Raw genomic sequence first — 14,997 nt, 5'->3', positions numbered from 1 at the left:
AACTTCTGTTCAGTTTTAGTAAACTCACAGGTTAACACAGGTATGAAAATCTGATTTTTAACCAGCCAGTGCCCCTTTCCCAGAACTTAAAAGCAAGAAGCAGCGATTTCAAAGTTGAAACTCATGAAATCTAGCTAACAAGAAAGAAAAATGTAGGCATGGCAAATATTTCATTACATAGAAAATGCCATACTGGATCAAAGCAATGATCCATCTAATTTCACTGTCCTGTCTAGGACACAAGTCAGTACCAAAATCTTTACAGGACGGAATAAGAAACTCAGTAATGGACAATTGCGAAATAATTAGTACACAGAGGAGATTTCTTCCAACACCCAACAGCGGCATATGGTATACGCCATAGAGCAAAAGACTTTATGGCCCTTATAAATGGTTTTTATTCTGCTTTGTGTAAGAGTCCATCTAAACTCCACCGACATTCCCAATGCCCCAAGTGTGTAATCTTTTTTTAGAATCCTGTTATGCCTTTTCCCCTCAATACCTGCTGGCACGGAGTTTCACCAGTTAATTATATGCTATATAAAAGACATCCTTTTGTTAGTTTTAAACTTGCTATCTTTCAGTTGTACTGAGTTGTCTCCTTGTTCTTGTATTATGGGAGAAGGTAAATTGGAACCCTGGACTGACCATTAACTATTCTGTATACATCTATCATATATCCCCGTTTAGTTGTCTTCTTGCCACAGGGGAAGCACCTGTAAAGCAGTAATGCCAGCCTGTTATCTATCAGTGGTATCTCATCTGCCGTTTTCATTTTGCATCCTATAGTTCCCTCCAGGACCAAGACTGTAATCATTCCCAAACAATGTAAATGTGTTTGGTCCCCATTCACCCTAATTAGCCAGTCAGAGTTTAAACCAAGGGCTGGTCTACACTTGAAAATTATGACAGTATAAATGTGTTGGTTAGGGTGTGATTTATTTTTTTTACTAGTATAGTTCCACCAGTACAACTCCTAGGGTAGATGCAAATATACCAGCATAAATATGCCCTATACCAAGATAACTTATTCTCCTTCCCATACGGCAAGCACCTTTATACTGCTAGAACTGTGTCCACATAGAGGGGTTATACCACTTTAACTATAACAGGATGAGTAAAGCGGTACAATTTTCTAGTGTAGACAAGGCCTAAGTCAGCTTGAACTGTGTTAAGATTTGTAAAGAAGTTCACTTAGCATGGTTAAAGGTTCCGCGCAGACAGAGACAGCATTTCCATATAGAAAACTCTGTAGGAACAGTCTGGCAAGAGCATGTGCTCCATCTTCTCGCCACAGCCCTCGTTTAATAGAGCTGGTGGCTTATGTCAATGACTTGTTCGCTTATTTTCCTTGGAGGACTTGCAGACACTGAACTCGGAACTTTCAACTTCTCTGCAGGGCAGGGTGTGTGAATAAAAGTCTTATTTAACCCTCTTTCATCCCACCCCACAAATAGGAAGAGTGTGTGTTTTTAACCCCTTTACTGCTGGATATTTCTGACAAGGTGGCCACTTTCAATGGATGCCAGAGTGTTCCAACAAAGTAGATAATTACAAAAGTTGCACTGATGATGCTACGGTCCATATCAGAGCCCAGTTCTTTGGTCAACAATGACAGGGGAGGGCACAACTGGAGCACTCCTCCCACTTCTTTCCTCCTCCCCCGAGACCATCTTGTGTTGCTCAAAACCATCCACTCTTCCCCAATCCAATTTAGAGAATAGTATTAGCTCGCTCATAAGGGACTTTCATCCAGCTATGCTTGGACAGTGGCCAGATGGGACAGCTGGAACATGAAAGAAAGGGCCATTAATAAGGTTCCTCAGGAAAACAAGGGGTTGGCAAGGGGAAATACTGAGATATTACAGATTTTTTTTTTAAACAGCTTTAGCCAAAATCGCAATTTTTCACCCTCTCTAGCTCCTCTCAACCCATGATCTCAAAGTACTTTACATATATTAATGAATTCATTCACCTACCTCACAGAGGGATTGTGAAAATATTATCCCCATTTTACAGATGGGGAAACTGAGGCACAGAGTAAAAAAGCTAGTGGAGGAACAGAACCCAAATCTGCCTTCCCATACTCAGCTGTAACCACCAGGAAATACCCTCTTCCTCGGGATAGCTTTTAAAAACAGGACCCTTATAGAAAAAACGAGGAGTGCAGTGGCACCTTAAAGACTAACAGATTCATTTGGGCATAAGCTTTTGTGGGTAAAAAACCCACTTCTTCAGATGCATGGAGTGAAAATTACAGATACAGGCATAAATATATATTGGCACATGAAGAGAAGGGAGTTGGGAGTTACCTTCTCTAACTCTAACCTAACTCCCTTCTCTTCATGTCCCAATATATATTTATGCCTGTATCTGTAATTTTCACTCCATGCATCTGAAGAAGTGGGTTTTTTACCCACGAAAGCTTATGTCCAAATAAATCGGTTAGTCTTTAAGGTCCCACTGCACTCCTCAGTTTTTTTGTGGATACAGACTAACACAGCTACCCCTCTGATACTTAGGGCCCTTATAGGAACTTCTATAAGAGTCTATTAAAAAATGACTCCAAAAACCCACAGAATGAGATTTTTAATGGATTTTCTTTAACCATCCTGCAGAGTTTTACAAGAGAGACACCCTCTCTGTTACATTCTGTAGGAAAGCTAAAACCACAGCATAGAGGGAAGTGGTCATGTTCTATGAAATGCTACGGGACTTTCCATAAAAGGAGAACGTTGAGTAACATTCTCTTAACTTGCATGAGCTAGGGAATGCAACAGGGGTTATGTTTTGGGTTCCCGTAAGCTCTGGATGCTCTCCACTGCTTTTGTCAGCCAGAGCAAAGCACATTTCACAGGAGCGGATTACGAAATGCAGACAGTAAGTGAGGAAAGGCTGCTCTTTGAGCCCCTCCCCCAGTCCTTTCAGAGGAAGGGAAAGGTGATAAAGTCTTTATTGGAAACCTCCAGCTCTGAACACAGAAAGGCTGAAAAACAAGTAGCATCACGGGACAGGAGGAGGCTGGAGCAGAGCGGATCCTTTCACAGTCGGCTGCAAGCCTTGTCAGGGCCAATGATGGATTACTGTCATCTGGCAGCATCAGGATTAATGATCTGGAGGTCAGAGGGGAGAATTCCAGAGGGAAAGGTCACCGACCTGGGGCACAGCATAAGACTTGTTGCTGTTTGATGGCAAACTCATTTTACTGTACTTTCCAGCCTGTCTCCCTCTATTCTACCAGCTCACAAAAACGCCTTCTGCAGCCACTACACTGGCTTTGGGGTCTCCTTCAAATCAGAGAAGGGGTGGTAGGGCTCCTCTCCACACTGTTGCTGCAGGAATTACTACCTTTTCCTCCCTTGAAGTGAGCCCACTATACAACCCCAGGCCACCTCACCTCTGATACCAAGTAATCAGAATCAGACTGGGGCCTAGGCACTATAATAAACAGCAGGGAGAAGCATTTGTATCCCACGGAAAAGGGTTGCTGCTCAACTGACATGATGGGATTCTGAGGAACACAAATGTCTACATACTGCAGTCGTGACCAGAGGCCCCAATGAAAATGGGGGCTCTGCTGTGCTAAATGCTGTACAAACAACCAGGCAGATTGTCTCTGTCCTCTAATATGACAAAGGATCAAGGGCAGGACAATGGGAGTCAAGATTTTAAAATGGCTCAATATTTTGTATATATTATATTTTAAAAGAAAGGTTAGATCAGTTTTCCCTGACTACCCCACAACCTAGCCATTACTTGTAGGGATCACTGCAGAGGTGGGCAGGATTTACAGGATAAGATAGCTCTTCTAGATCAATCCAGCCAGGGCGCTCCTGGAGCAAGCTCGTAGAAAGCATGAAAATGTGGGTGGGAGAAGTAAGCAAGCTGGGGGCTGAGTCAGGTATCTCTGGAGATGGATGGACAAATAGGTAGGGGCAAAGTTGTTCCCACTTTCAAAATCCTCCGTAAGACACCTGAATTTGAGGATATGAAAAAAGGAGAAGCCACCGAACAGCCCGTAGGCAGGTGGATTTTGTGAAGGGGAGGAAGTTGTAATTACAGTTGGGGTTTCTTGAAAAAATCATGACTGTAGTTATGACTGAGCCACCTTTGCAGCCCCTTCTTCCCAACCATACCATTCCCCTCTCTGAAAGCCTTCTTTTACCTTCAAGAGAATGTAACTGAATAAATACACAGAAGCTTAAAGGTTTTATTCTGATGGTTTTGAATGTCTCCCTTGTTTGAGAAGCATATGGGGCTGAGTAATTGGCTTGCTCTTTCCTAATTTTGGAGCGGTGTGTGGGGAGTGAGGAAGAAGAGAACCTTGGAAGTATTCTTTTAACAGGTTTCAGAGTAGCAGCCGTGTTAGTCTGTATTCGCAAAAAGAAAAGGAGTACTTGTGGCACCTTAGAGACTAACAAATCTATTTGAGCATAAGCTTTCTTTTAACAGGTATTCTTACAACTGGAGGCCAGGAGTCTACAAGGTCCAATGGAAAGAGCACTGGTGAGCGAGTCAGAAGACCTGGGTTCTTTGCTCTCCTGCCTTTTTCCTGTATGACTTTGGCTAATCACTTTACTGATTTGTGCCTCGATCTTCCCATCTGTAAACTGGGGATAATGTAATTTATCCACGTGTTTCAAGACCTACATTTTGGAACAAAATATTCCCTCCTCCCGCCCCTTACACATGCCTCAGGATGGCTGGTCTTTGTGGGATTTTAGCCTGGGACTCAACCAGAGCAGCGACCTATCCTTCTTCTCCTCTTTACCCTGTGCCAACACTTCTTTGAGAGATCGTTTCTCGGCCAGGTTTGGGAGTTCTAACCTGGTTTGATTAAAGAGAGGTTATTACCCTTCCTTTGTCACAGCGATTCCCTGGGCAATTTCTTCACACTCTTCCTAGTGATGTACTCTTTAAATCTCTCCCTCATACCTCTTTAAAGATTCCCTTTCTAGAGAGACACACACTAGATAAGGATGCCGCCATGCAATAACATTTTTCAGAATGTCTTTCATACAAACTTTAACAAAATGCTTCATAGAGTTAGAGAGAGAAATGAATAGGTAAGCAGAAGACCATTGTCAATAACTTGCCTACAGATACAAGATGAGGGAAGAGATGCTATTCGAGACTTCAGAATCGGCGGGGGAGCAGACCAACAGTGCGTGAAGGGGTAGGACAGAAGCACCAGAGATCAGAGGGAATGGAGAAGGAAGAGGGTGAGGCCTGTGAGGCAGGCTGGAGCAAGCCTGTGGAGATTTTAAAAAAATGAGGAAAGCAGGAACTGAATCTTGAAATGAAATGAAAACTAAATTAGTTGGGGAGGGAAGGAGAATGCGGTTGTACTTTTTACATGTGCACTATCCCTCTGTTATTCCTCTTCTCTCTAAATGGAGTCCATTGATTAAATTAGTCAGCAATATGCAATTAACATTAGAAGTCCCCATTCCAGGCTCCTGCTTTACTTGGAATCATCTCCAAGCACAAAATCCAGGGTTTTAAGCAGGGCTGGTTATGCTGAACCAGGGACCATGCATGCAGCAGTCATTCAAACTGTTCCCAGTTCCTCCACATGAAAGGCTCCGTTGTCACCTCTATTGCGTAAGCTGCCGACGTTAAAATGAGAAAAGCAGCTATGGGGAAATGAGAATAAAGGATCTCTCTCTGCCAGCGCCATCACTGATCTAATCTCTCCCCAGGTTTGCTGCATTTCCACAGCGGGCATTCTCACCTCCCAATGGGAATGTCACCACCTGATCTGCAAGCCTGCGGATCATCAGAAACTCCTATCAAAGCAGGAGCTGGGACTGAGGGTAATTAATCATGTTCTATTTGACAGGAGGCCCAGTTCTTATCTAGACCCCTAGAAATGCCATCGGTCTCTGCTTCCCTCCTCAATAAGTGAGACTGACAGTTAGCGGCCCCTTATCAGATTTCAGCTGCTGAGCCGGAGGCAGCCTAACTGGCATGTGCACACACTTTCCCAGTGACCACAACCCTAGTATACTGACCAAGCCTCCAACCATTTTAAGTTTCAGGGGAAGGGGGCTACTACATCCCAGTGTCAAGTGCACTCCCATCCCAGTCGAGGTCCCATGGAAATTTACTGCTCCTCATATTAAGATCAAATAAAGTCCCACTGTTCAACTGCTACTGACACAGCTGGGTCCAATAGATTTGCTATTCCCCATTTCTCTGCCAGATGTTGAACAGCTTTGCAACTGGTGGGGTTTCCACCCCTACGACCTTTGGACTAACAAGCAGAGGTGGGAGATGAACTCTTCTTCACCAGTCAAAGAGGACACATGAATACGTTTGAAAGAAATGCAAAGGAATGAAGGAAGCGGAACAGACATACAGCCACAACTAGGCTTAGCTGGGCAACATAAGGCCAGCTGCTTACGGATTGTGGCAGAGGGTCTAGAATGCATGCCAAACAGTTCTGCCTTTTTGTATTTGCCTATGTACCTGTAAGGCCCTCATCACCACAGTATCCAAATGGCTAGGTTTTGAGTTGCTTGAGCACAGCAAGAGTCATTAATCACTTGATTAGAAACAGGCTGCCAAGGCAGCTAGGAAGTCAAAGAGCCCAGAGCATCCGCAATGATTAGGAAGTTCCAATATAAAGAAGATCTTTGGGAGGAAAGGATTTGGAACACTAATATCCAGGTTATGCGACAATAGATTAACTCTTCACAAAATCTAAATCCTCATGGCTAGGTAGGAGTGAACTTTACATCCTCAATTCTGCATTCCAGGGAGAAGCTTAATAGGGAGTCCTTAAATTGGTTATTTTAGGAGAAGACTGATGTCAGATTGGCATATTATAGGGAGGGATACAAAGCAAACTATGTGGAAACACATTCACACCAATTAAGAGGAGTTATTCATCCCAACTCCAATCAGTAAATATTTAAAGTTTTAACAATTAGTTACCTTAACTCTGGATAAGTTTAAAAACAAAGTCTTCTAGAGTCCAGCAACAAACAAACTTCCACTCTAATTTCCTATTAATTATAGGTAGAACTGGTAGCACTACTATGCAAATACTCAAAAGTTCCCATTGTAAGACCCCGTTTTCACTTGCTTATAACATTTTAACCTTTGACATTATCCATGCTGGGTGTTTGCCTCAAGCTTTTTTTTTTTTTTTTTAAAACAGCTTCAGGCTGTTCCAAGATTAGGGAAAAAACACATTTTGCCAGTATTAAAAGTTAATGTTTCCCTGCTTTGGAGCAGGGGACTTAATATTTGGCAGGGGGTCTCTCATGTCACAGCTGTGCCTTTTATCAGCCGCAGGAAAATTTGGCCAAGTTAGAAGTCTCTGAAAAATCTCTGCTCGGGAAAGACTTGTCCGAGTTTGGCAGCTAAATTCTCCAACGAGCAGGACTTTCCCAGCAAGTGCTCCACCCCGTTACCAGGCTCCACTGTGATGCCGAGCACAGACATATATGAACACACATGCACAAGGGGGCCGAATTAAGGTTGAATGGGTGATTTTCATTCTGGAATTTCCTAACTTGAGTGACTAACTCTGCAACCTTAATGAGATGAATGATGGTGCAGTAGCTAGGCTGTTAGCTTAGGACAAGAGAGATACAGGTTCAATTTCCTGCTTTGCTACAAACTCCTTGTGTGATTTGGGGGTTAAACTAGATGACCCTTGTGGTCCCTTCTAGCCCTATGCGTCTATTAATATCATATACAGTGCGATCCTTCCCTCCTTAAGTGCTCAAGGCCCCTATAAAAGAATGCAATATAAATAAAAGCATATACAACTAACACACAAACAAGTAATCAATAATGGGGAGAATAGTGAGTAAATGATGTGCCCTGCTTCACACCTATCCATCATTTTACACAGGAACCCAGTTACCACAGTTCTCAGCTCCTTAAATCAGATCAACTGGCCAAAATAAGTAGCCCATTCAGTGATTGAAATAAATCCTGAAGTGAGCTTTATACAGTTCAGGGTCCAGGTAGCATAGAACAGAGGTTTGTTAATTTAATTCAGAACATCCACATGTTTTATTCTTTATTTGCTCACGAATCATCTCTCCTGAGAGCAATGACTGAGAACTCTTCTTTCTGGAGTAGCATGCTGAGGGAGATTTCTTCACCGTGGAACTTCTGCTTTCGTGCTAGGAGACACATCTGCTCTAAAATCACTTACTCTGTCTGCTTAACAGTGACAACAGGAGTGGAGAGTTTACATCCAATTTAGAGAATTACATTATTTTATTCAGAAAACAAGATATCCTTGCAGGAGCAAAAGAAACTTGTGAAGTTGAGAAAGGGCAGATGGAGGGGGTATATCTTGGACATGTGTATGATAAGCACCAGTGTTGCCTATAGATAAAAGAATCCATCAGTAAATGCTTTTGTCAATACCATGTATTTGCCATGAGTATTTCCATATCTAAAAGGAAAAAATTAAAACCACATGCTCAGGCTTACAAAGTCCCTCCTATGTATATGCACATCAAAAACAGAATGGTTTTCCACCTGGGAAAACCAAGGTCACACAGTAACCTTGACCAGAATTAGCAGAGTCGTACCATCAGAGAGGGTTTATGAGATCTTCACAAAGGCAGTACTTTAAATGAACAAAACAGCCTTCCTTCAAAAGGAGCCTTTTCTGATGTGCTAATACATGCAATCTCTTAGGCTGCCTCAGAGTGTTACACCACAATATTCGGTTAGTTCTCTTCCACACACAGTCATTTCTCCAGAGTAACTTCTTGCAAAACGCTAGTGATAATCCCAATAGGATAGTTCCATTATACTAGAACACCTCCAAGAAGTTTTGATGGCAACATGGTGAAAACAGGGAAATGGGGGGAGGAAGGAGGGAGAAGGGAGAGGAGTGTCATGAGGAAGACCATCACTGTGTACCTAATGCAAAGTCTGTGACTGCATCAGTATGACCAACTGGGGTGGGTTCCTTAGCACTTACCTACACTAAATGTGGACACACCCAGTGTAAGGCATGCACTAAGAGGGTTCTGAAAAAGGTAAAATATACTTCAGAGTGCTATCCGAGTATATTTCATTGGTCAGTGAAACAAAATTCCAACAGATCCAAGAGGAAAGCATAATGAGATCAATCATGCAGTGAAAGTGGACCCTGAAGATGCTAAAGATTTCATACTAGAGCACAGCCAGGAAATGACTAAATGGGGGGAGGGATAGCTCAGTGGTTTGAGCATTGGCCTGCTAAATCCAGCGTTGAGAGCTCAATCCTTGAGGGGACCATTTAGGGATCCCGGGCAAAAATTGGGGATTGGTCCTGCTTGAGCAGGGGGTTAGACTAGATGACCTCCTGAGGTCCCTTCCAACCCTGATATTGTATGATTCTATGAAGTTCAGAACAAAGGCCCACAGAAATAACTATTTCTTTTACTGGACCAATTTCTGTTCGTGGGGGAGAGAGAAGCTTCTGAGCCACATAGAGCTCTTCTTCAGGACCCGAAGAAGAGCTCTGTGTGTCTCAGAAGTGTGCTTCTCTCACTAACAGAATTTAGGCCAATGAAAGATATTACCTCACCCACCTTGTGTCTCTCGTATCCTGGGACTGACTCAGCTATAACTACACTACACACACGTTTCTTTTGCCAGCCTTTTCTACGCCTCCATCTCCTCCCCTCTAAAGTAAAAGAGGAGGAATTGTAGGTGTTTGCAGTTCTCTGGAGAACTGTTTTTTGGATTCATTTTAAGTTGCAAGTGTGTTTCAGAGGGGTTAGGTCTAAAACCGACTGCTTTGTGGATGTTTATCCATGCCACAATACTTCTACACAATTTGCTAGGATTATCATTCTCTGCTAAGGACTGAGATGCACTAGCAAAACTATGTGAGAAGGCTTGCTCAGTGCCATACTTAGTTGTATATGAACATTCACATCCCTAAAATTCTCTCCTTTTGCAGCAGAGCTGGAAGTCATGCCCTTCCCAACCTTTCACCCTCCCACAATGAAGGGAGGTGGAAGATGCAGTCTAGAAGGGGAGAGTGCGAGGGTGGTGCAGCAACGTAAAGCAAGGTAAAGATAAGGGCTTGTCTGTATGGGACATTCGTGCATGGCAGGTCAGTGCCTGACTTTACAGTGCATGCTTGCTACACAGTAATGTCCCACATGGACACTTCGAAACACAAATGTATCCAAGAGCACGATGGAATTTTTAGTGTGCTGTAGCAGTGTCCATACAGGATGCTACTGTGCAGTAAGCTAGTGCACTGTAGATTTACACCCAGGCTTGCCATGCACTAATGTCTCATGTGGACGAGCCCCCCAAGTCAGTAGACTGGTCACATTGTTGAGCCAGTTCAAAGTTTGTTCTGCACAACAGTCACCCGGACTGTCTGGAGCCCTCCCATGGGTCACAGCTATGGAGAGTACAATTCACCTAAATACATACCCAAAAAAATCTCCCAACAAAGGAAGAGTTACAGCTTTCCCCTCATTTCTCTCTTCCATCATTACTGCAACTGAAGGACCATTTTATCACTTGCAGCTGGAGTATTCTGTGACAACCTGCTGTGCTCTGAGGCTGATGAGACCTGCACATTTGATCTGCATTAAGCCCATTTCATGGCTTCACATTCTAGGTACATTTCAAGCAGTGGCACTAAGGGCCAAGTCTTTTCATGCTCAGAGCTCTTCAGTAGCTCCTGGGAAATCTGCTATTTGTTTTTCACATCAGGCCTCCAGTATCAACGTTAGTTACCAGTCTGCTGTCATCCCCCCCGCCACCAACACCAAACAAGGGCCAGCATTATCCAGAGTCTCTGTAATAGGGCAGGAAAATACCCATCATTATACCAATGATGCTGACAAAAAGACCTGCATTCACTCCCACTTGGATTTGAGGTATAAATTAACTGGACAATGACACACACGGACGGACAGGGACAGAAACATAGCAGTTTGTTCTCAGCTCCCAGGTGCATTAAAGCCTCAGTTTGTCAGTCTCCTTCTGGTGGACTCTTTCTGAACAAGGTGTTTATATTTAATGAGAAAGGAGATTGATTTGTGTTAGGTGGGAGCGCAGAGGGGAAAAAGAAGTATTAATAATAATCTGTGTGTTCACTCTGCTGTGAGTGACTAAATGTTAGGAGCATGCCAGAGTCCATTAGCATGTGTAGAAATATGTGCATGTTTGCCAGATATGCACCAACAGGTGACTGCTCCTACTGCTGCTGTTAGCAGTACTGAAGGCATCACAGGAAAATACTAGGGTGACAACTCACTGTCAGCAGGACACCAATCTGAGAACCTGAACTCCACAGAGTCTCTCAACTGACTTTTTAGGGAGCTGCCACAGGAGCAATGGCTCCCAGGCAAATACCACTCCAGCCATATGACTCGCAATCTAGCTTGTTCTGCATAACAGCAGTAAACGGATGTCAGCCATAGGAGTTATCAGAAACATTGGAAACAGCACTCTAGAATTTAACTCCCACTATGGGTAGCGCTCTTAACATGTCCTCTTAAATATCGTTCTGGAAAACAAGAGCTGCAAGAAAAGAAAAAAACTGGCAATGTACAGCTGATTCAAAGCTATACTCCTACAACAGTCAGCTGGTGACTGGCTCAGCCTCTGCACTGGGAACATGTTGCTGGTTAATAATTAAACAGTAATTGGAAGGAGGCAATGAGGTAGTGAGCAGATTTCTCTCAAGGTAACAAGAGGTTTTCATTGCTGCCAGTCACACTCTTCTAGGACTATATTCTTGTTTCTTCACTTAGACTGAAACATGCAGCTCAAGATAACAGTCATAAATACAAACTAATTAGGACTTCTTAAACCTTTGCCCATGGAGGACCCAGAATCAGTGAAACAGGGCTCAAGCTTTTAAAATGCCACAAGAGCAAATCCCCACACTGCTGGATGTGGAAGCCCTAGCAGTGTCAGAAAGGGTGTGGCATGTTACAGCCAAGCTGTGGAAGCCAAATGAGATACAAACCATGCAGCAGATGTGCCCACAATTAGCTGGAAATCTGACTGCAATGGGGGCCACCCTTTCCCCCATCCTCATCATGTTTCAGCAAGCCTTTGAGATTTTCAAGAAAGGAACGTGCCCCAGAAATACCATAGTGAAACATCAGACCAAGTGGAGGTGAGGCCCAAACTCCAGTGCAAGGCAGTTAAAGGGCAATTGGCTGCTCTTCAACTTCAGAAGACAGATGTTTCCCACAATTCCTTACCAGATTTCCTGAGAAATAAGCTGGGTAGTGACCATTTCTATAAGAGCCCTAAGGAAAGTGAGATGGTTTCCTAGGTCTAATGCACTGTCAGTTATAGAACATTATACTATGACAGGAATAAGCAAAGGGCAAGGTATTTCCCTCTTACATGTTAAATGCTCACTACGCCTGTTCCTAGAACCCAGCAGATTGAGACAGTGAAAGGAGCAGAATGTGGTGTCGCACTTTTCATCTACAGAACTTCTTCACAGCCAGCCCATAGTCCTTTCGGCATGTCTAAAGAGGCCACTATCTTTCTGTTCCAATGACAGATCTGCCTAAAACATAACAGACAAATTGACCACAGTTGTCTAGCAAAGGAATGTTATTTCAACTGTGCTGCAAAAGAGGTATTAAGAGGGTCAGCCTGCCAATTTTTTACTAACCCCTGTGGGGGAAAAAACATTTGAAAGGAAAATTCATTTCAGCCTCAGATTTGTGATGGTTTGCCCCATATGACCGGGCAACAAAATGGCAGATGAAATTCAATGTTGATAAGTGCAAAGAAATGCACACTGGAAAACATAATCCCAACTATACACGCAAAATAATTGGGTCTAAATTAGCTGTTACCACTGAAAAAGAATCTTGGAGTCATTATGGATAGTTCTCTGAAAGCATCTGCTCAATGTGCAGCAACATTCAAAAAAGCTAACAGAATGTTAAGAACCATTAGGAAAATGATAGAAAAGAGAAAATATTATAATGCCTCTATATAAATCCATGGTACACCCAGACCTTGAATACAATGTGCAGTTCTGGTTGCCCCATCTCAAAAAAAAGATATTTGAATTGTAAAAAGGTACAAAGATGGGCAACTAAAATGATTAGGGGTATGGAAGAGCTTCCATATGAGGAGAGATTAAAAAGACAGACTGTTCCTCTTGAAGAGGATACTAAGGGGAAGCATGATAGAGGTCTATAAAATCAAAAATGGTGTGGAGGAGAATAGGGAAGTGTTATTTACCCCTTCACATGACTGACACCCCTGGTTTGTTTGTTAAATTGATAGGCAGAAGGTTTAAGACAAACAGAAGGAAGTATTTCTTCACACAACACACAGTTAACCTGTGCAACTCATTGCCGGAGGATGTTGTGGAGACCAAAAGTATAACTGGTTTCAAAAAAATAATCTGATAAGTTTAGGGACGATAGGTCCATCAAGGGCTATTAGCCAAGATGGTCAGGGTCACAACCCCATGCTCTTGGTGTCTCTAAATCTCTGACTTGCTGAGACTGCATGACACAGGACAGATCACTTGATAATGCCCTGTTCTGTAATTCCCACTGAAGCATCTGGCACCAGCCACTATCTGAAGACAGGATACTGGGATAGATCAGAGGTGGGCAACCTACGGCCTGCGGGACCATGGGCGCGGCTGCATGCTCTGGTGCAGCTGCGCCGCCAGCCACTGGTGCTCCAGGCAGCGCAGTAAGGGGGTGGGGGTGTTGGATAGGGGTCAGGGAACAGGGGGGTTGAATAGGAGCAGGGGCAGTCAGGAAGGAAAGGAGGGGTTGGATGGGGCAGCAGGGGGCAGTTAGGGGCGGGGTGTTCGGGGGGCAGTCAGGAAGGAGAGGGGAGGTTGGATGGGGCCGGGGTCACCAGAGGCGGACAGAGAGCAGGGGAGTGGGGGGAGTGGATGGGGCAGGGGTCACCAAAGGGCCATCAGGGGGCAAGAAGCCTGGGGGGGGATTGAAAAGGGGGTGGGAGCCAGGCCATGCCTGGCTATTTGGGGAGGCACAGCCTCCCCTAACCAGCCCTTCATACAATTTCAGAAACCTGATGTGGCCCTCAGGCCAAAAAGTTTGCCCACCCCTGGGATAGACGGTAGATAGTCTGACCCAGGATGGCCATTCTTATGTTCTTGTATCTGTAGGCATTTATTAATCATTCCTCTTCAACTGGTAGAACTATACTTAGAAAGATACCTATAAAATATTCTAGCGGAGCAACTCCACCCCCTACTTCTGTCATCAGAAAAACTTCAAGTGGTTGATAGCAAAAAGAGCGTGACAGTTTCCTCTCAGCTGTGTTCCTGGGCTCAGCTGAACAGAATGATATGAAATAGAAATCCAGGTCTAAGAAACGCAGTGTGGTAACAGGAAAAGAGTGCTTTGTATCTCTTTTCCAAGCCCCCATATTGCAGATTCTAGGCATTAGCATGAACACCTACTTTATATGCAGATCTTGTCCAACAGAGTGGGTGTTCACACACATCTTCCATGATGTATAGCATGAAAATAAGACACCAGGGGCTTCTTGTGGGTGATCAGTGTCAACACAGCAGCTTATTCTGAGACAGGGTGTAGATTTGTGTGAATGTTTCAAAAATTGGTTTGTTGCAGGATAAGAAGCAGAAATCAATTGTTCCAAAATGGATCTTAGAGTCTGCTTTTTTTAGACAAGTGAAAGGAAGGGTAGGGAAACTGGTCGTGCCCTTATAATCCAGGATTCAAGGACAGGACAGTTCTTTGCACAGCCCCTTTACTCTCAAAGCAAGTATCTCAGGTCATACTACTGTTCTCCCACCTGATCAGCAAGCTCAACTGGCAGCTTCATTCTCTTGAGCCAGCTCCCAGGGCACTGTCCCATTTTATATTATCCAAATAAAGCAGATGGCTCACTCACCCCTCTTTTGCATAAAGATGAAGAGGTCATCCAGGAACTCCTTCCGTTCAGGGTCACTATCCAGTTCGTACAGCTGGGGAATTAAGAAAAATAACGGTATAACCCATGCTAGGGCAGACAGAG

The 14,997-nt window shown here is 43.8% G+C and overlaps 1 protein-coding gene and 1 long non-coding RNA gene across 5 annotated transcripts in view; one reads left to right on the top strand and one right to left on the bottom strand.

Annotated features, from left to right (window-relative positions):
- Window positions 1–14,997, bottom strand: part of ARID3B (AT-rich interaction domain 3B) — a 47,850-nt gene that overhangs the window by 16,246 nt on the left and 16,607 nt on the right. Inside the window, exon 4 of the mRNA XM_073363265.2 lies at window positions 14,875–14,947. Coding sequence (XP_073219366.2) covers window positions 14,875–14,947 — 73 coding nt within the window. The remainder of the gene's footprint in view (window positions 1–14,874; window positions 14,948–14,997) is intronic.
- LOC140918557 (uncharacterized) overlaps window positions 1–14,997 on the top strand; it is a 31,305-nt gene that overhangs the window by 1,997 nt on the left and 14,311 nt on the right. For 2 of the 4 annotated variants that reach the window (XR_012161229.2, XR_012161230.2), the window contains exons 3-5: window positions 4,453–5,222; window positions 5,703–5,816; window positions 6,206–6,633. This is a non-coding gene — a long non-coding RNA (uncharacterized LOC140918557). Of the gene's footprint in view, window positions 1–4,452; window positions 5,223–5,702; window positions 5,817–6,205; window positions 6,634–14,997 lie in introns of those variants that run through there. The other 2 variants (XR_012161231.2, XR_012161232.2) reach the window with 2 other exon arrangements.

The sequence above is a fragment of the Lepidochelys kempii genome, chromosome 10, assembly GCF_965140285.1.
Source record: "Lepidochelys kempii isolate rLepKem1 chromosome 10, rLepKem1.hap1, whole genome shotgun sequence".
NCBI classification, from domain to species: Eukaryota; Metazoa; Chordata; order Testudines; family Cheloniidae; genus Lepidochelys; species Lepidochelys kempii.
This window is presented reverse-complemented; position numbering and strand designations above follow the sequence as displayed.